Here is a 21,845-nt window from a genome sequence, read left to right as displayed (position 1 = left end):
TCGACTGTTGATTTGCCTCTTCTGAATCCAAATTGTTTATCGGAAAGCGGCGAGTGTGTCTCCATCAGTGTTTGATATGTATGTATCACTATAATATCTCGATAGAAGGTTTCGGCGTGATGTTAGTGGGAGGAATCTCCTTGAGAGGATGTCCGAAAAATTATATGTATGCAGTTCGCCAGTTCACCGTGAGGTGTTGTACCGGAAAAAGGTGGCCTTATAGTATCTGTCAAGTGTATGCGTATGTCGTATGTTATAAAAGATTAAACCCTAAACAGAATATGTTGTATCAGTAATATTTACAATAATTTTTTAAGTAATACCTATGTGATTTTAATTGTGTTAGCTGTCAGGCGAAAATATTTTATTAATAGGTAATTGAAATAAAACACAATAATATATTAATTTCACACCTTATAATAACAATCAAAAACAGTATTGTTTAATTAGTGTTATTTTTTTAGAGTTTAATTATTGTTTATATGCGTTCTGCAACAAATAATTTTAATCTGTAAATGTGTTGGGGATCTTCAATCTCAATGCTATACGGCCACCTGCTTCCGATACAACAGCTTACGGTGAATGGTTAAACGGCGTATACTTTACATGTACCTAACTCTTTGAAAGATGCTGCAAAACTTCGTCATAGCCTCGATTTGCATTTCCTTTTTTGATTTGAAAACATGTGTGAACTATTTTTTTCACAAAAATACTGTATTTTCCTCAACTTTCAACAAGCAAAAGGCTGGCAACATTAGTTTTAGTACTTTCATAAGTTTCATATACTTAGTATATTAGACTCAGACTTAAATGTCACATCTATTGTGTGAACAGTGTTATTTCTGTCGTCATTGTTTGTTTGTACAACTAAGCTGTGAACGATACAATTAAACGTAGGTAGGTATATAATGCATTACTTTATAATATTCATGGTTGTAATATAATATATTATGTACAAAAATTAATATGATTTAATGGATTTAGGGGACGAGAATTGTATGAATACAGGTGAAATTAAATTTTAAAAAATGAGTTGGGCGCAGTTTTTACATCACGAATCCAGTTAGGTACATTTATTTATAGCGATCATGAAACAGGATTCAAACATTTTTGAATCTTTGGATGAAATATATTTTTTTTCGATTATACGAATAGTTATAATAACATTATAACATTGGGTTAAATTTGTTGTTATTACTTTCATACTAACGTACAACAGATAGGTAATACGTAAGTTATTAAAAGTTAAAATTTCTAGTAATTTCCATCATTATTTACGGTGTTAAGCACGCTCGCAATACAGAAAAGTGGTTTTGGGGAGCGGGTCCATTTCGAAAAAAATATCCATCTAATTTATTAACAAAATCTAGCAGGGGCTACCGACTTCCACACTTCTTCACTTCAATTCACGTGTAAACATGTATTATCATGCAAGTTGCAAGATTGCAGAATGAATCAATAAAGTTCGGAAGCTTCTGAATTTTCACGCGACAGTTGGGATTAGTTCTATATCTGTGCCTGCGCAGTAGAATGATAGTGGCGAATCTGCCGGTAAAATAACGAACTTCACCGCGCAGACTCATTTTGGTTTTAACCTATTTTCACGACCTGTCAAACAGTACTATAAAATGACAACATCGCGTATCGCTTACTCTTGAAGAATGAGTTTGCCGAGACAGTCAGCAAGTTTACGTGTAAACAGTTAGTATCGAGATAGTTTAAAATACACACTGAAGAAATCTATGCACGTGTACAAGCGCTATAAGTAAAAGTTGTTTTTTACTTTCAGAAAACACATTCAAAACTGGTTTTAAAATGTCTATTGTTCATGTGACTGTGGAACAAGGTGAATTGAAAGGAAAAACCGTCACTACAGAAAATGGATTTACGTACAACAGTTTCCAGGGCATACCGTATGCGAAACCACCTTTGGGTGATCTTAGATTTCAAGTAAGTTTGTTAACTCTCAGAAAACTAATTTTTTATATCAAATTTAAAATATAATAGGTATTTTACGCTTATTCATCGACGAAGTATAATAGCATGCAGGTATATTTTTATATTAAGTAAGTACCTATAACATATTTTTTTATCTCTGTTTCTCTCAACCTAATAATGGACATAAGAAGTTATATCGCTCACATTATGGTACAACATCTACAATTATAGAAGGGAGAATCATCAACTTTTTATGTTACGCAGATGATTCTATGAGTAGATATAGTAAAATCAGAAAACGATATAATATAATGCAGTGGCGCACCCAGGGGAGGGGGGGGCAAGGGGTAATTAATTATGTTTGTGATAAAATAAATAACCTATTAATACAACAAAGAAAATAAGGCAGGCTCCAAATGATGCAAAAAAATAAGAATTATCAGAATGATTACATTGAAATTGAAAGCCAATAAACTATACCTTGGGCTTAGCCAAATAACGGCAAAAAAATGATTTGTAATTCTCCAGCACCCTTTTTAGAAAAATTTCTTAGATTTTAATTTCTAACACAAAAATTTCGAAACACTAATATCGGGTTTTTTTTAGAAACCAATCCCTTATGAACTGTCATAAAATTCTCGGTATCCACCCGAATTCCGGAGTGGTGTAGGTCATGGCTGGGGAGGGCTGACAGGGCTGTGGGGTGCCCGGCGTGTCCGGTTGACCAGATAGGTGAGATAAACACACATCATAAATTAGCTTTAATAATAAAAAAGTCACCTGCGGCGCTATTATACTTCATGACCATGAACATTTTAAATTATATAATTGTGCAATATATTTACTTATTATTATGTGTCGATACAACTCCATTATTAAAGTAGATATATTAAAAATCGCTGATAATTCACTGTACCCTTAATTTGAACTAAAACACAATTTGAAAAACGTTAACGTAGTGTTTCACACTGCCTTTAATCTTAGTGGTAGGTTGGCCCACCAAATATCCTAGCCTGAGAGCCCGTTTCAGGGTGTGGGGGCCATGGTGTAGGTACACAGATTGCAATAGACAAAAGACCGATAAATGAGATATTAGGCTGTGTTGTGTTAAGTAGGTTTATGTATAATTTATATGCAATAATACTTTTTTTGTCCATTTTCAATTAATATTTTGGAACCTCAATATTAAAAAACCAAAAATCGGTGATAAACATTCGGCGAAAAGAACGACTACACCTACTACAGTCGGTAGTGGTGTAAAACAAAAGAACATTTTTTTCAGTAGTATTCGGCATAAATATTGTAGCTCTCTAGACCAAGCGGGTAGCGCAGCCGATATTATTTGAGTAATGTTTTAGCATACTAGGCACACATGTCCAGCATGGTCACTGTTAGTCACTTCCAATCCGCCAGTCGCTGATGACACGCTCAACGGTTACCGCCACTATGCGTCCAATTTAATAAAAACTAGGAGAAACTGCAAATATGCCGCCGTGTATAGTGAAAATATGTAAAAATAATTATATGAAGAAGAAAAAGAGCCTATGGGACTAATTTACATTCTCCTCCTTGGGCTCCCCTCAATATTAAATCCTGAGTGCGCCACTGATATAATGAATACCGCACAAAAATTCAACATGGCATTATTTATAATTGAGATTGTTTAATATGTTTAAAGGAGCCATCAAGATGCATACTTATGATTCAAAATATACTAATATAACAGGTTATGTAGTTCTGCAAAACAAATAAATCAATAAAATTTGTATGCGAAAGGCGAAAGGTATCTAAATAGCATGTAGGTACTGTTACCACTTTACGTTTATTAACATTTATTTATTTTTTTCTTTTTCCTTAACGGCCCACATACTCAGCGTACGTCAAAATGGAGCTTTTATGCTATTTTCAAAGCATGATCCTGGACATTCCTTAAACGTTGTAGATAATCTATTTACATAATTTTGAAGCCTTATTATCTTTTATATTTATTTTAAACATTTGATGACTGCATAAAGTATTTTTATTACATAAAATAGTATTCTTTTAAACCTCTCGCTCTAATGTTTTAGAATATAGTCATTGCAAATTTAACTGATATATTATTGTCGGCAATTGGGTACATTTTAAAGGTTATATTAACACTAAATCTTATTTTTACTTTACATTGGACTCTTAAAAACTATATTTTATTATAAAATTATGATCGCATTTCGACAGGACATGATCTCACGTCAACGAACTATATCCTACTATGTACCTATTTCTTTATCTCCCTTTCTCCTATTCGTTTCCAGTCGAGATCCCGTCGACAGCCGATCCGCAAACATCGTACGACATCTCTCAAAGAATAGTAAATAAAATGTCTTCGGAGGTAACCTAAAAAAACCCGTTTGGGCGTTAAAAAAACCAAAAAGTGATAAAAAAACGTTTCACATAGAATAAAACCAAATCTGACGGACTTAAAGATGACTCTGGCCGTTTTCGTTTTTTTCTCCCTCATATAACTAAACATTTTTTTAAATATAACTAAAACCGTTTATTTTTAAAGGACCCTCAACCAGTAGATGCATGGAGTGGTGTTTATGATGCGACGATGGAGAGAGATTCCAACTCACACATCGATTTGTTTTTTACCAATGCATACGAAGGAAGCGAAGACAGTCTGTACATAAACGTATATGTGCCACAGAATAAATTCTCCACTGGGCCATTTCCTGTGATGTTCTGGATTCATGGTGGTGGATTTCAAATGGGATCTGGAAGTCAAAAATTGTATGGTCCTGACTACCTAGTTGAAAAGAATGTGATTCTTGTTACATGCAATTATAGATTGGGCCCTCTCGGCTTTCTTTGTCTCAACACAAAAGATAATCCCGGAAACGCTGGGATGAAGGATCAAGTGATAGCTTTAAAATGGGTAAAAAATAACATTAAGGAATTTGGTGGTAATCCAAATAATATTACAATATTTGGACATAGTGCCGGAGGGGCATCTGTGCATGGTCATATTTTATCCCCTATGTCTGCTGGATTATTTAACAAAGCTATTGTACAATCGGGTACTTGTTTGAATGACTGGGTCATGAAAAATAACTCTGAATGGGTTGCATTTAAACTGGCAGGAAGTTTGGGTATATCATCCACAAACAAAGATGAGGTTTTAAAACAATTGCGAAAGATACCTGTCGAAGAATTGACTAAAGCATCGTTTCAACCAGTATTTGTTGCATCAACTCTTGGACTTGATGTACCATTTGGTCCTGTAATTGAAAAAGAAAGCGCTGGCAATGAAGCCTTCTTCAGTAAATGTCCTTTAGAAATTATGACATCAGGGAAGTTCAATAAGGTTCTAACTATGATTGGATTCACATCCAAAGAAGGAGTATTACTATTCCATAAATTTGTCTCGACTACTGGATTAGCATTAGAAAACGCGTCTTTAGACCAACTGGTGCCGGATTTTAAAAAGATTTTATCACCAGAAATGGAAGACATTTTTGGACCAGAGAAATCGCAAGAAGTCGCCAATAAGATAAAGAATTTCTATTTCAAAACAGATGCAAATATATTTGAATCTTATGTTGATATGATGACCGATACGTTATTCGTCCGGGACATCACCACGACTCTTAAATTGCTAATGACAAAATCTCCGCTATGTTATTGCTACAAATTCTCGTACAATGGTACTGTTAATATTTTTAAAATTCTGCTCAATTATAAATATACTGGAGCTTCTCATGGTGATGAGCTAGCCTACTTATTCAAAATGTTACTTCCGGAACACATTCTGACGAAAAATGACATATCTGCTATCAATAATATGACCGAAATGTGGACAAATTTTGCCAAATTTGGGTATGTATGAGTTCTTGCAACCTTTATCATATGTTATTAAAATATAATTTATTTAGATCATGAAAAACATTTGTGGCGATTGTACCATAATCTTTAAGGATAATACTTCCATCACTTTCATCTACAACCATAATATTGAATGTTTAAAAAGTATGTAGGTAAATAGCTTAATAATGAATTTTTCTATCTATTTTTCATTACTTTAGGAACCCGACTCCAAAGCTATCTGCAAACATTCCTGTATTTTGGAAACCAGCTGCTGGACACGAACTAAATTGCCTGGAGATAAACACTACAAACATATTAATTCAAAATCCATTTGCTGAAAGGATTCAGTTTTGGAATGATATAAAGAATACCAATTAAGAAAATTGAAAGAGAAACGTTATCTAGTATAAATATATTTTCTTTTTCAATTGTGTTCCGTTATCGTTTAAATTAAGTTATTATTTTGTTTTTTTTTATTAATAACGAATGTAATTTAAATTTTCATTTGTATTGTTTATTATTATCAGAATTTGATAAAACATAAGTAATTTAAATTATTTAATATCAATAAAATGTGCTATCAGAAATCTGCGATACATTGTATTGGTATTGCAATTAAATTGATTTTTATTACAACGTTTTTCTTAGGTCGTATTCTCATTTGTCCGGTGGTTGTATGTCCGGTGGTTGTTTGTCCGGTACAATTTATTAGTACAAGTTAATCGATTTTTAACTAACTTCCCGACTAGCTAGACATTTGAAACTTTTAGAATATATCAAAACACTATGCCAATGCATTTTTGAAATACTTTTAGGCATCTTTAAGTAGAATTGAATTCATTTTTAGTTAATTCTGTTTTGTATGAAAAGTTATTTCGATGCCATTATTGGTTGCTAGGGGGTCCTAGCAACTTAATTATTAAATAATATATACGTGCGTTACTATGGAAATCAATATGAAATGACATTTCATTATTCAGTATTTCTATCAAATACAGTTTTTTTGATCTAATCTAGGCAAGTCAAGTTTATATGATTCAACAGAAAATTTAAAAACGTTGTATATGAAAAGTTCTTTTTATCTTGTAATTAATATGTAACTAAGATTTATGTACTTAACTAAATTTAACAAGGAGGAACAACCGGTGTTGGGCGGCAGTTAGACTAGATTTTACTAAACCTTGTAGGCCATTTCATATTTACATTGTTTTAATATTCGTACTATAATGATTTGGAAATAAATATCAACCCAATGATATTATACATACTCTAATAATTATGTGTCTTTGTCCATTGTATCTACTACGTTTTTAACCTCATTGTCCAGGCCAGACTGTGCCACCATTGTACGGAGTTTCAAATCGTTCTCTAGATTTTGATATACATATTTTAATTATACTATTTTGATATCAATAATCGATCAAATTTTGATATAATAATGATAACTGATAACCATCTATCACAGGGTTGGCGAACCTTTTTACATACGCGTGCCAAAATTAAAAAAATATTTTTCGACTGTCTGACGTGCCAAACAGTAGGCTCGTTTTTTTGCCTGCTAGTTTTTGTACAATGCGATCTGCACGTCGATTGGTAAAAATAATATTAAACACCGAAGGAAAAGCGTATGGCTATGTCGTCATTATTTTTTTTATCTCTGGGTAAGTATAATATTTAATTGTAAAACTTTTTTGAAATTTTTTAATGGTTTTCGTTTGCGTGCCATACGTTCGCCACCCCTGATCTATCATATCCGGTACGACTAGTGCAGCCTCTAATAATCCGGTCGTATCTAAATGAACATATGTCGCCCTAAAATTATAATAGTTTGCAAATAATAACATATTATTATAATTAAACGCCAGACGACTGTTGATGTATTTAACCGTCAACCCATAAAAAAAACACACTAAATTGGTGGACGAATCCAATATCCTACGGAGACTTTTGCCCAAATTATTCTTAGTATGGATTTCTACAATTTGTCAGTTGTTTTTTTCTGCCAGCTCAGGTGCGAAGGTACTTATCATAATTATCTTGCGAAAATAATTTTAGCTGAGCGGCGTATTGCAAAGAATTGATATTTGCATGTGACAATTAAAATTCTCGGGTGACTACATTTATTGTTCTTTTTATTGCAGCAATTTTATTGTGAGCAATAGTGAACCATTTTATACAATGCGTGTAAAATACATGTCTTAATAATTATAAATCTAAGAACTTTTGCGTAGGTACGTACAACTACTATACATACAAATAACAATTAATAGATACCTACAAATATTGAAAGATTTTGTCCGTGGAGCTTTTTGAAATATTCTAAAAGTATCATATTGAAACCATTACCAAGTATATGTATAGTATCAAAACAATAGGTTCTCTGGAAATATTCGTTTGAATAATTATTATATAACTAGCTGAGCCAGCTGGCTCTCGCCAGTCTGTCTCGCTAGGTCTTGCAGACGGCTTGGCAGTGTTGGATATTAATATAATTGTGAAGTATGCGTAGAGGGCGCTATAGTTTTCCCTCCGTGATGGATTTTCATTCACCTCAGACAGTTTGACATTTCGCCGATTTGTCAGTTTTACGATTTGCAAGTCGCCACTGCCAATATACATTAAGGGTCATATGAGTAGTCTATTCTGGAGTCTGGCCTTCACAATATCGTCTGACACCACCTCAGGAATAGCTGGCAATCGCCGATTGCTACCACTGACATTTTAATTGAATATAATTTGTTTATATATTGCACTTTTTCTTTCATACTTATTTGTTTTCGTTGAACCAAGAATACATATTACACATGTTGTTGGTTAGTTTTTTTATAATTCATTAAACCCTACCTAAACCAAACAATAGTAGTTTAAAATATTATTCTATCTATTAAAATCCTTTCAGCACATCTATTGTGTCCGCATTAGATATAATTAGCATGTTATTTAAATGTGGTAATTAAATAGTAATTAAATACTCCGTGGCGAATGAATTAAATATCCAAAATGATGTATGATTTAATGTTATAATTTTTAATATTTTATAGACAGATCCGTATTATGACTTGGTTTTCCCAGGGTTAAATTGAATTTTAAAAACTAACCAACACCATCTGTAAATTGTAGTCTTATTTCAATGTAAACAAATATGTATAACTGACAAAGCTTAGTCTGTACTATCTATCACCCTACCTCCACCCATCGCCGCAGCAGTATAGTCTAATTTTTCATAAATTTAGATTATTGCGTTACAATACGTTTTATTTATCCAATGGGGGAAGATCCCATTAGATTAAAAAAATGTAAATCTATTTCTCATAATGTCTTTTAAGATACATACTCGTAATTACCACCCTGAAGGGGTGTGTCCATATGATTTGCTTCGGAGCAAAAATGGTATTTTATTTTAAAATTAGTAGGTTCTTAATAATACTACTGAATAAATTCCAACATGCTTAATTTATTATTTAACAAATTATCTGGATGAGGAATTAAAAATGATATTATTTTTATCACGTACAAAAATGGAAAAGTAGTAGCTACTTACTTATAGTACCTACCTAATTATGGTGTAAAATAGTAATAATTGACTATTAAAATATTATTTGCCAATAAGCGATAAGATAAAAGCGATGTTACAGGTGATAAAGAATAAATGAAACGTAATGTATTTTTTTACAATATTAATAAGAAGAAACATTATTGCAATTTAATATTATTGATAACATAACGAATTAATTATTATTTGTAATAAACGTCACATTTATTTCATTTACCTACCAACTAAATGTAATAATAATACCTATAACATACTATATCAGGATAATTAAGGTATCTGAAATTATTATTCATTGATAGTAGTATGTATGTATAGTAGTACTATGTTATCTAGGATTTTCACAAATTCTAAATTTGAAAATATTCTGACACGTACACTAAATAAGCGAAAGAAAACAAATGACAATCACTAGTCTATTAGTTTGACAGATAAAAAGCAGTAACATGGTTTTAGATTATATTTCCGTAATAATTAGTGAGGAAATATGCGTTTATTTCTTGTTAAAACTGATAGTACACCAATGTGGCGATTTCAGATTTGAATAGTTTTGTGGAATAGTAATGTAGATTTGTGAAATATTGATTATATAGAAAGTATTAAGCGACATTATAATTAATTTGCGGTAGATAGACAGTAAAGTAGCGAAAATGTATGGTGACGGATATAAAACGCGATTTAAAAATGATATTATCTGTGATTGTGTCGAGTTTGATCAGATTGCGCCGGATTCAAATTGAAGTTAATTCGGGACTCTAAAAAATGAATTGAAATAGTTTAAAAATCAACAAAACGGTATTTAAATAAAAAAGTTGGTACGTTTTCCAAAATCTCTTAGGATAATAATATATAGCTGAGCCAGATGGCTCTCGCCAGTCTATCTCGCTAGGTCTTGCAGACAGCTTGGCATCCTAATGACATTAAGTTTGATTTTAATACAATTATTGTGAAGTGTGCATAGACGACGCCATAGTTTTCCCTTGTCACTGCCAATACAAATTTGAGGTCACCTGCGTAGTTTAATCTGGAGTCTGGTCTTCAGAATATTGCCTGATACCACCTCAGGCTCCTAGGCCTAGCAAAACAGCTGATAATCACCGATTGCTACCACTGTCATTTTGATACAATATGTGTATTGTGTGTATATTTAAATATGATAAATTATACATATCAACCGTTCGAATATAAAGCAATATGTGATTATCATGAAAATAGCGATCCAATATAACGTGAATATTAATCTCCCGCGAGGCCCATTTAGAATATAAGGAGGTACATGAGCAATTTAAAAAAATAATTTAATATTATTTTGTTTCAATGTCGGTGCGGGACATTCATATCGAAACATATGTTGATAAAAAATTAAGGAATGTATGCATCTGAAAGGAATAAACCAATTCTGATTAGAATAGGAATTTATAAGACCCAAAGGTGTGGAATCAGCTTAGAGAGGCCTTCATCCAGCAGTGGATTAATCCAAATGATGATGATGATGATGATGATAATGACGATATTATGAATGGGTAAATATAATATCAGCAATTTTGATAAAAATAGCAATTCATATGACCGACAGAAATACAAACAACTTAGAGAGGCCTTCATCCTCCAGTGGATTGATTCGGCTCATAATGATAATGGCAATATAAATAGATATAATATAATATCACCGATTTTGATAAATACAGCAATTCAAATGTAAGAAAGGAGTAGAATCAGGCTAAGGAGGCCTTTATCCAGCAGTGGATGGGCTCAGGTCGATGATGATAAGGACGATAGAAATAGGTATAATATCACAAATTCGTTAAACCGATAGTAGTAGAATCAGGTTGCGGAACCCTTCATCCAGTAGTGGATTGATCCTGGTTGATGATGATGATGATGATGACGATATGAATATGTAGATAAATATAATATCACCGATTTTGATAAATACAGCAATTCAAATGTAAGAAAGGAGTAGAAACAGGCTAGAGAGACCTTTATCCAGCAGTGGATTGGTTCAGGTCGATGATGATAAATACGATAGAAATAGGTATTATATCACAAATTCGTTAAACCGATAGTAGTAGAATCAGGTTGCGGAACCCTTCATCCAGTAGTGGATTGATCCTGGTTGATGATGATGATGATGATGACGATATGAATATGTAGATAAATATAATATCACCGATTTTGATAAATACAGCAATTCAAATGTAAGAAAGGAGTAGAAACAGGCTAGAGAGACCTTTATCCAGCAGTGGATTGGTGCAGGTCGATGATGATAAATACGATAGAAATAGGTATTATATCACAAATTCGTTAAACCGATAGTAGTAGAATCAGGTTGTGGAACCTTTCATCCAGCAGTGGATTGATCCTGGTTGATGATGATGATGGCGATATGAATATGTAGATAAATATAATATCACCGATTTTGATAAATACAGCAATTCATATGACAGAAAGGAGTATAATCAGGCTATGGGAGGTCTTTATCCAGCAGTGGATTGATCCTGGTTGATGATGATGATGACGATATGAGTATGTAGATATGATAAATATCTATAATATCACCGATTTTGATAAATACAGCAATTATTCATATGACCGACAGGGATACAATCAGCTTAGAGAAGCCTTCATCCAGCAGTGAATTGATACTGGTTGATGACGATAATGATGATATAAATGGGTAGGTATATAAAAACACAACTTTTAAAAAATATAGCAATTCCTATGACCAAGAAAAGTAGAATCAAGTTGGCATAACCTTCATCCAACAGTGGATTAATCCAGATGATGATAATGGCGAATATATGAATAGTAGATAATTATCATACATTTTGATAAATATAATGGTTCAAAAAAATAGTATTTTTATAGCCATACTTACAAAAAAAAAGAACACTATCTATGTGTGTATACATTTTTTATGATGACGTTACATTTATTTTGGGTTATTTGTACCTATTTAATTTTTGAGACGATGTTATGAATTAATTCGCATTTAATATCTCTCGGGAACATGATTAAATTAAATAAAGTATGTGTATCAGTCGATCCGATTAAGGATAGTTTGTCAAAATGCATTTTAATATAAATATCGCACTTAAAAGTATATATTAGTATTACAGTGGGGCAAACATGTAAACGTGACAGCCATAAAAAAGTATTTAAAAAGAATCAAATTTGGAATACCAGTGGCGGACGCTGCTGTCAAAAGATAATTTACGTAGTGAATTGTACCAAGATTATGGTTTTGTCACCGGAAAAAAGTGCGCCAATGCCTACATTACGATATTTGAATAAAAATAATCGATTCCGTTTATCAATAAAGGATTAGAAGGTCTTAAGCGACGAAGACGTCATTCTGCTGTGCGTTAAAAGAAATATGGCGAATCGTATATGGTATATGAGAAAATATCGGATATAAACGTCACGTTTCTGGAAAATCATCGGATATTTCTCGAATTTGGTCAATTCAATCGGTAGATGAATCGGTAGCGCATATTTCGAAGTGAAGATGTAAAAATAACAATAAAATGTCGCTTAAATGAGCCGTTGGTGCGTTTTCCAAAATCTCTTATATATAGGAGATTATTATAATATATGTTATTATATAATTATTGTGTATTGCGTCAGCCGTAATTTCATTATTCTAAAGGTTTTGCAATATAATAATGCTTCAGATTTTCACTTACGTTCATTATAAATATTACGTTAATACATTTAGATTTAGAATATTACAGAGCTACTAATCCGCAATGTCACACACTGTACTACTTACCGTGATTAAATCAGTTATAAAACCTTAAGTAGATAAAATGTAGGTTACCGTTAATTTCAAAAAAGTCACCGCCCGTCCCATTCAAGGTTACATGTAAATTGTACCTACGTAATACATTTTACCGTGGCATAGTTTGCGGTGGGCTTTCTATCGGAAGGAGATGACCGTATACTATAAGGTGGCCAATTTTATTAGATTCAATATGAATATTAATTCAATTTTCGTAGCCGATTGTGGCAAAATTCATAAATTCAATAATGAAAACCTAACCTAACAAAAAATTATCCAGTAATCGGCTATTTTCAAAATTAGTTTGCCACTAGCCTCCTGTAAACAGCCAGGAACCGTGTTTTATTTAGACATGAATTTTATCTCAGTACTATACGACCTAAAGAGGTTGGACGGTCTTTAATATACGACCATATATTATTACCGATGCAATTTTTCACGGTGGAGTGAGATACGGCGAACTGCATATGTACCTACAGATTTCCAGACACGTCCATTTATTCATGTATTTAGGTATTATTATTTGATTTAAATGCATATAAAGTGTAAAAAAACTATTCATGATATAAAACGATAGGTACCTAGAGAAACATTCCTTTAATAAACACTTAATTATTAAAGTTTAATTTTTTTTGTACTTTTATAATTTTTATATACAACAACGTAACGGACATTTTCAACTGAATAACACTAAAAAAATATAGGTGCATATTGTTGCGTACATAAAAATTAACTTTATCAGCTTAACGTCCGTGGACTCATATATGAGTCCTACGTCATACATTACATTCTATTGAAAAAATACTGGGTTATAAAAAACTAACTGGTTGGTAATATTTGTACTTATTTATTAAATGACTGATTTATATAGATAGGTACGTTATGAGATGGGGTAACTTTACCACAGAAAAATTTGCTGTGTTTAAAATTCATCAACTGTAGGTTCTCTATCAATGAAAAATTTTGAATTGCTTGTAATCGCTTCATAAATGAAGAAAGTGAACAACTTTAAAATGAATTATTTTCAATACAATATTATTTATCATCATTAGCTGTGGTATACACCAATATAGTAGATATATATTTTTATCGAAATACAAGATTTTGTAGACACGGTGGCTGATGTAGTGTAGCCATCTATGAAACTGTGAGTTGCGGGTTCAATCCGGTGGATGGGAAAAATAATGCATATTGTTTTTTCAGCGTGTACCTACTCGATCTACTGAATGAAGGTAGTGGGTTGGGCGAATGGACTAACAATAATAATTAGTCCTCGTAAAGAAGGGTACCTTAATGGGTAGGTATAACTTGCACTTTGTGGAGATACCTATATGTTTTCAAATTAGGACTGAAAATGGTATCCATCTAACTATCATTATTTTAGGTATGCGTATTGTTCTTAAATCAGTTCAATACGTTAGAGGATAAACCACGGAAGTCACGTTTAGACTTTTGTTCAGGAGAGTGATTTTAGTGTAGATTAAATGTTTGAACTTAAATAACTTTTTTAATTACTATAATAATTAGGGTCTGTAAACGGTATCATTAATAAATAAATTTATTTTTGACCATAGTATTGATAGAAATACCAAATCATTTAGAATTAATAAATTAATGGACTTCCGTGTTTTATGTTCTAACACATAATGTAAAAGTACCACAAAGCAATACTTCACCTATAGATAATACACGGAAGTCCATATAGGTAAGTATAAATTATTTTTATTTCCTGTGCATCATTATTAATAATTATTTTTATTATAAATACACAAAATATTTCAGTAAGTCTACATATGAAAAGGAATTATATTTATTTTTTTACATAAGTACAACATTATTTGAAATTTATTACTGCTCTAGAAAAAAATCAACGCAATGAGAGTTATTCCTGGTCATTCTCCGGGATATCAGCTGATGAGGAATTATGTGGAATTCTACCATAAAATTCTTGAAATTCCCAAGATATCCATTGTTTCATAGTTTGCAGATCTTAACCGGACACGGTGGTTTTGCTTCCAAGATCTGTCAGCTTGGCCTAATAGAATTTCCGACTTGCTTATGTGCCGAATTGCAGGATGCCGATCACATCCTCTGGAAGTGTTCCCATATGTCGGTTGAAAGGGAAGAGCTTCTCAAGTCGGCTCTACCCTCAGTTGAACCGGTCGGCCATTGCGACTAGGTATCTACGAGGGAAAATTTTTCAGCTTTTAAAAAGTTTGCGGCATTTTACGGCGAGCGAGAAGGTCTTTTCTCGTCGAGAATTGACCGCAATACATTATATCAAATAAGGGATCACGCACACTCTAGTGCACGCCAACCAAGGTCTTGGGAAGTTGCTCCTGGGACACTTTCGGCACAAATTTTTGAGAGCGCCTAACGTTCGTTACGGCACGGTATACGCCTGCATAACGGGTGTAGAAACGTGGATGGAAAAGAAAGTTTGCAGATCTTTGTAATTTGGCCGTGCTAATTAGACGTTTTAAACATTTGGAATGCGAATGTGAAACAAAATATTTTGCGACCTTGTTTTTCTACGGAGGTCCTCAGTTTGGAAATCTTCATCGGAGAACTTCGCCTTATAACGTAGATAACCAGCGCTGTCTTAAGATATAAATAAAACAGAAATAAAAAAGGTGTGCCATCAATATTTTTTTTCGAGCCACAAAAGGAGCTGAAGATGATGCATACAAAGAGCAATAATTGTTTATATCATTTTAACTCCATGTTAATAACTTTAAAAGGCTTGTCTCTTTTACATGTACCTACAAACTGAGCCCAATCTCATGGAGTAACAATTATCTACATACCGTTCAGCATCTTTTTTGACGTTCAGTTATAGAGTAGTCAGTGTCGATCTCCATGTGTGTATGGCCTCGTAATAGGAATTTGTGATTTATGATTTTCAGCGTAGGAATGGTTTTCAGAAACCAGGTATATGAAAAAACAATCATGATATTCCTATTTTGGACAGGGCAATTAATTATCATACCAAATCTTCAGCTCTTCAATATTTGCTAAAACATTGTTAGATGCCCATTTCAGCAAGCAGCAGCTGATCTTATTGCCACCCCTTTCACTTTTTATTTCATCCACATCAGTATTGTGTCTCACCACTTGCATCATCGTAAATTGTAAAATTCAGAGTCCACAATTTTCTCAGATGGAAACTATATGGAGTAGGTAAACACTTCTCCAAGTCAACCATTATTACTTTCATACTGGTAATTTTTCTTTTGCAAGAGCTTTATCAATCTTATTTAATTGCAGTTGCTTCCTGCATGTGGTCTTTCAAAAGGTGTCTTTGAATTTCTTTTTCTTCAACAGAAATATTAACATCTTTAAGACTCATCTTAGGGCTATCGCAGGCGTCACAGGTATCATTGCTTGGCAAATGAAACCCGAATTAAATTTTTATTTTATTTAATCGAAATTAATCCATTTGAATATGTATATGGTGATAGAGCCACAATTTTGGGTTCATTCATGTGTTTATATTTTTTGAAGAATAAATCAAACATTTTTGTAATACTTATTTATGTATAACTAGCTGTATCACCCGGCGCTGCTCGGGAGTTACATAGAGTGCAAAGGATTGAATTTAAAAAAGTAAACAAATAAAATATTATAGATTTTTATTTTTTTTTACATTAATTGCATTAAATATCTTAAAAAGTAGTACAAATTCAATTTATTATTGTAAAACTGTCCCCGGGGTGCAACGGGTTAAAACTGAAATTTGGGACCCCGACCACGCACTCCGGCTTTGATGCCACTACATACAATTATTGTCCGTGAGTGAAGTATTCCGATCTACGCGTAACACGTCATTTGCATCTAACTTTGCCATTTGATCTCCGATCAAGCTAAAATAAACGCCAATATTTTTTAAATGTACACATTCTAGCGACATTTTTAATAAAAAATGGGTGTTACAGCATTAACTTCCGCGTTTCAAGGCCTTGTACGTGGCGACATTTTTTCCGCAAAAACCGTAAAACTGTCCCCGGGGTGCAGCGGGTTAAATCTGAAATTCGAGACCCCAACCACGCACTGCGACTTGTTGGCCTCCGTCTACTGTCCAAATTTTGTGGAAATCCGACTCCGAGTGAGGATTTGTACAAAGAAAAACGAAAATTATAGTACAGATAATAATATGTACCTACCTAACGTTTGTTGGACTTCCGTGTTTATGGAATTATTATAATGGTTTATTACATTTTTCTTAGAGCATAAACATCGTAAAAAGGACATCCGTTGTTTATCCACTAAAGTGAATTGGACTTCAGTGATTTTTTAATTAGCTATATCGGTTAATTTACTACTTATGGACTTCAGTGTTTCATTCATTTGTGTAAAGAAATTAAATTAAATTTTCTGCATATTTAACTCAAAAACGGTAAAAACTGGACTTCCGTGGTTTATCCTCTAACGTACAGAGTTGTTTTAGACAATTCAGTGGCGTAACAGAATATTGAAAGCTCCATAAAGACGATGTTTTACTTAACTCGCTTTTTATTTAAATGATATTGTGTACATAAAGAATTATTAATACACGACGTTCACAATATGATATGTAATTTAAATAAGTGTAAGTGAAACAATTTATAAGTATACCTAATACAAAGCAACATGTACCTATACGTCTCTAGTGAGAGTATTTATAAGTCGCGCAGCCCTTGTTATCGGTAGGTACTTGAAGTGATATAATATATTTTATAAGTATGAGTATTTCATCCATTATTGTTATTTTTAAGTTAATACGTAAGGAATTCAAAGATATAATATTACATACCTATGTATAAGTAAGTAGATATTTAATATACAACAAATAAATATGCGAAATGTACAATAAGAGCTTTAGAAAATTATAAATCATCCAATGAATTATTTTTTTATTCAACGAATAATTCACAAGATTTGACAATGTAACATTTTTAATTGAAGATAGCTACATAGTTTGAAAACACATCAAAGAAATATTTAACCACTGAAAAGATCTTATTAAAAAATAATACGATGCCCAGCGGGATACAAACCTGCGCCCACTGGATTCACGCCAATGTGCTCTGCCAACTAAGCTACCTGCGTTATATTCAATTGCGATATAAATCATTCATTACAAATATATTCAGCTAAGCTGAAATTTAAGAGATACATCCCTCCATAGCTATTATATATTTTCATACGATACATTTCATTTTAAATATGTTAACATATTATAAATATTATTAGCTACCGCAATGGGAAATTTTGTTGAATAAGTTCATATGAATAGTCTGTAGGTAGATACGAGTTTGACATACTGTCCACGTAATAATATGTTGACGAAGAGTTTTGATTCTTGGAGTAAAACATGCAGAGTTGTTCGAGGTACATTTACCAAAGGGCCAAAACATCCTCCATGCAAATAACATCATATTTAAATATAGTTTTTAAATAATAGTAATTTGGTTTGCAAAATTACTTAGTGTTTTATCAAAATCTATTGTGATATTTCAGCCAAAATACATAGTACAGTGCACAAAATGTAGAATCGAGTGCGATGATGGCATCGCATGCACAAGTAAAATCACTGCCATTATTGATTTCACACATTCAGTTCGGATGCGATGATCGCAGAAGTAAAATTGCCACTAAGTACCCACATGGGTAATTATTATTTTATTCCATCATGCATTACATTGAATAAATAATGTATTATTGTGACAATAAAATTGTTCAATAGTTTGTATAAAATAACACCAAAACATCTATATAACGAAAATTCCTCGATATCTAGATTCCTAATAACGTCTCTTAGAGCAAATTAAGATTAAATCCTTATTTCGCTGTACCTACCATCACATGTTACTAAAGTTCATTTACATTACTCATTTTTCATAAAATACACAGATATGTCAAATTATTGATGCAATTTAAATTAAAACATGTTGCAATATTTGAGTTCGACCCTGAAAAAAAAGGCAAAAGTTGTCCGTGCCCTAAATAATAAATACAAAATAAATTCATACAGCAGTATTTTCCAACCTTTTTTGCGGCGCATTACACCAATCAAAATAAAATAATATTTTCACTGCACATTGAAACAAACTTTTAATAATTAAACGAACTTTCTACATTTTAATTATGAAAGATAAAATTATTTCTTACAAACATTTTTTCGTAACAGCACAATACTACCATACTTAATATAATATTTGTTTGTTTTTTCGTATTTTATGCGCTGCCATACCGTTCATCCGATTGCGATAAAACTTTGTCAACTTATTGCTTGCACTTGCGCGAAGGTTATAGGCTATATCTATATATATAAAAGAAAGTCGGGTTAGTTACACCATTTATAACTCGAGAACGGCTGGACCGATTTTTACGATCTTTGATTTGTTGGATTTGTCTCAGCCCCGAATAGCAGAATAACTATTAAAACATCGGAAAATTCACGGAAAAGAAAATTATGAATAAAATTAATTTTCTCATACATTTTGACATTTTGAACAATGAACCATTCGCGCATTCGAAAATAAAAGAAAATCACAAAAAATTTAAAACCGTATACAACGCCATCTCTGATACATGATCGAAACAATAAACAAGAAACAAACAAACAAAAGAAAGAATGATAGTCGGAATGTCTAACTGTCAACGGTGTAGTGTGCCCAACATTTCATGCTTCATGTCAACAGCTCAATTTGCTTGAAAACGATACTCATTGCGATATGACAATCGCTGAAGCAATTGTTTCTGCATCTCTAAGTTAGATACGCACTTTATTTACTATCATTATTTCGACATGCTTCCCATCGAATCCACCTGAACTGTGGAACAAATACAAGGATAACATGTCAGAAGACATTTTACATCGAATTCGTGTCAGTTCAGGGGATCCCGATCTCGAGGTGAATGAGGAGATACATAACCAGGCTATGCTTTTGATCGAAGACATGTGTTGTACAATTTGTACGTATATTGTCTATGGTTTTATGGATTTGGATTTTTATAAATGACATAGCAATGGTCATCAAAAGTGCTATGTTTTTGTTGTTCGCTGATGACCTGAAACTCTTCATGGAAGTTGTCACCTTGGACGATTGTCGTCAACTCCAACTTGATATAGATAATATATTAGATTGGGGCAGGCGTAACAACCTGAACTTCAATATTGAAAAATGCAATATTCTATCGTTTACCAGAGCCTCGCGAGTATTATTTTTCCAATATTCGATGCATGGCAGAGTTCTTTCGCGAATACCATCTGTAAGGGATCTTGGCATTACGTTTGACAGTAGGCTGTCATTTAGTGTTCATATTCCAATCATTTGTAAAAAGGCGCTACAAATGTTGGGCTTCGTCTTGCGTACTTCCCGGGTCTTTTGAAATGTTACTGTATTAAAAATTCTTTATAATTCCTTAGTGAGAAGCCGGTTTCAGAGTGGGTCGATTGTTTGGGCCCCGCATCAGTTGAAATATGACCTTATGGTGGAGCGAGTTCAAAAGAAATTTTTGAGACTCCTTTATTTGAGGTTATATGGATACTATCCGTGGCTTTATCCAACTGACTTTCTCTTAGGTATGCTTACATACTGTAGTTTAAGTGCTATAAAATATCAATATGTGGCCACGTATTTTTTTCGACTTATACGTGGTGTGAATGAGAACTCTGCCATTGTTGGTAGTATTGACTTGTGTGTCCCTGATAACTATCTTAGAAATCAGGAGCATCAGTTGTTTGTTCTCCCGAGGAGCAGAACTAACCTGCCATTGGTGATGCCGATTGGGAGGGCAATAACTCTGTTCAACCAAATCGCTTCGGATGTTGATATATTCCATCTACGTGAGGATGAGTATAGGTGGACGTTATTTTATAAATTATTAAAATAGGGTCTGCTTAACTCATCCGGTGTATTTCCTTGTACCTATATATTTTTTTTGTATTTACACATTTATACTGTAGAATAACTTAATATTGATCTATCTCTTTTGTTATGCACCTAATATTGTTTTAATAATATTTCTTTGTTTCTAAATGTCATGTTGTGAACGTCTTAAACTTATAATTTGTAATGTCCACAATCCACATGAATTGAATTGAATTGAATTAGTTTGATTTGCTTGATTCATGTTGAATGATACGAACCTTTATGAGGCATCAAGGCCAAACGGCCTTTTATCCAAGTCATCCGTGGATCTGAAGTAAAAAAAAAAGAAAAAGAACAGGGGAAATATTTGTTATACCTACCAGTGGTTTCTCCTTCGAATCGATGGAGTCAGCCATGCGCTCAGGCATACAAACACGAGTAGGTACCTAGGTACTACAGAGATTTCTTCACAGTATGTTTTGTATTTAATTCAGTATTGCCAACCCATACTATGATTATTTTTGTACGTATAATATTAATTATTTATTAATTTGGTTAGCATTTACTTGGCAGAATTCCATTTTACAAAATGATAATATAAACTATATACATAGGTTTTAATTACATTATTTTGTACTATAAACACTAGTGTCACTAGATGTATGTATCTTGAAGATGCTTATGGTCGAATTAAACATACTATTGCAGGGATGGCGAACCTATGGCACGCGTGCCTCTAGTGGCACGCGAGATGATTTTGCATGGCACGTGAATGTTTTGTGTTGAAGAGAAAAAATAGATGATATATAATTAAAAAAACATTTTTTTAAAGTTTGACAAAATACCTAACTAATTATTATATAATATTTAAAAT

General features: G+C 32.8%; 1 protein-coding gene across 2 annotated transcripts; it reads left to right on the top strand.

Moving 5' to 3' along the window:
* Nucleotides 1-801: 801 nt before the first annotated feature.
* LOC147066243 (venom carboxylesterase-6-like) lies at nt 802-7,055 on the top strand. 2 transcript variants are annotated; one of them, XM_085955330.1, is made up of 4 exons: nt 802-897; nt 1,790-1,950; nt 4,487-5,796; nt 6,003-7,045. In XM_085955330.1, the coding sequence occupies exons 2-4, from the start codon at nt 1,816-1,818 to the stop codon at nt 6,160-6,162; spliced, it is 1,605 nt and encodes a 534-aa protein (XP_085811456.1). In that variant the 5' UTR covers nt 802-897; nt 1,790-1,815; the 3' UTR covers nt 6,163-7,045. The 2 variants fall into 2 exon arrangements, with proteins under 2 accessions (XP_085811456.1, XP_085811457.1); XM_085955331.1 differs by having other exon boundaries at nt 803-893; nt 6,003-7,055.
* The last annotated feature ends 14,790 nt before the right edge of the window (nt 7,056-21,845 follow it).

Source organism: Rhyacophila brunnea, unplaced genomic scaffold, assembly GCF_057557595.1.
Source record: "Rhyacophila brunnea isolate RB1 unplaced genomic scaffold, BYU_Rbru_1.0 scaffold_5, whole genome shotgun sequence".
NCBI classification, from domain to species: domain Eukaryota; kingdom Metazoa; phylum Arthropoda; class Insecta; order Trichoptera; family Rhyacophilidae; genus Rhyacophila; species Rhyacophila brunnea.
This window is presented reverse-complemented; position numbering and strand designations above follow the sequence as displayed.

What these genes read in the sequence shown, in the direction of transcription:
- LOC147066243 (XM_085955331.1), top strand. Translation starts at nt 1,816, where the DNA reads ATGTCTATTGTTCATGTGACTGTGGAACAAGGTGAATTGAAAGGAAAA. An exon ending in TGGGTGATCTTAGATTTCAA is followed by an intron (nt 1,951 to 4,486) that starts GTAAGTTTGTTA and finishes TTATTTTTAAAG; the next exon opens with GACCCTCAACCAGTAGATGC. An exon ending in ACAAATTTTGCCAAATTTGG is followed by an intron (nt 5,797 to 6,002) that starts GTATGTATGAGT and finishes TCATTACTTTAG; the next exon opens with GAACCCGACTCCAAAGCTAT.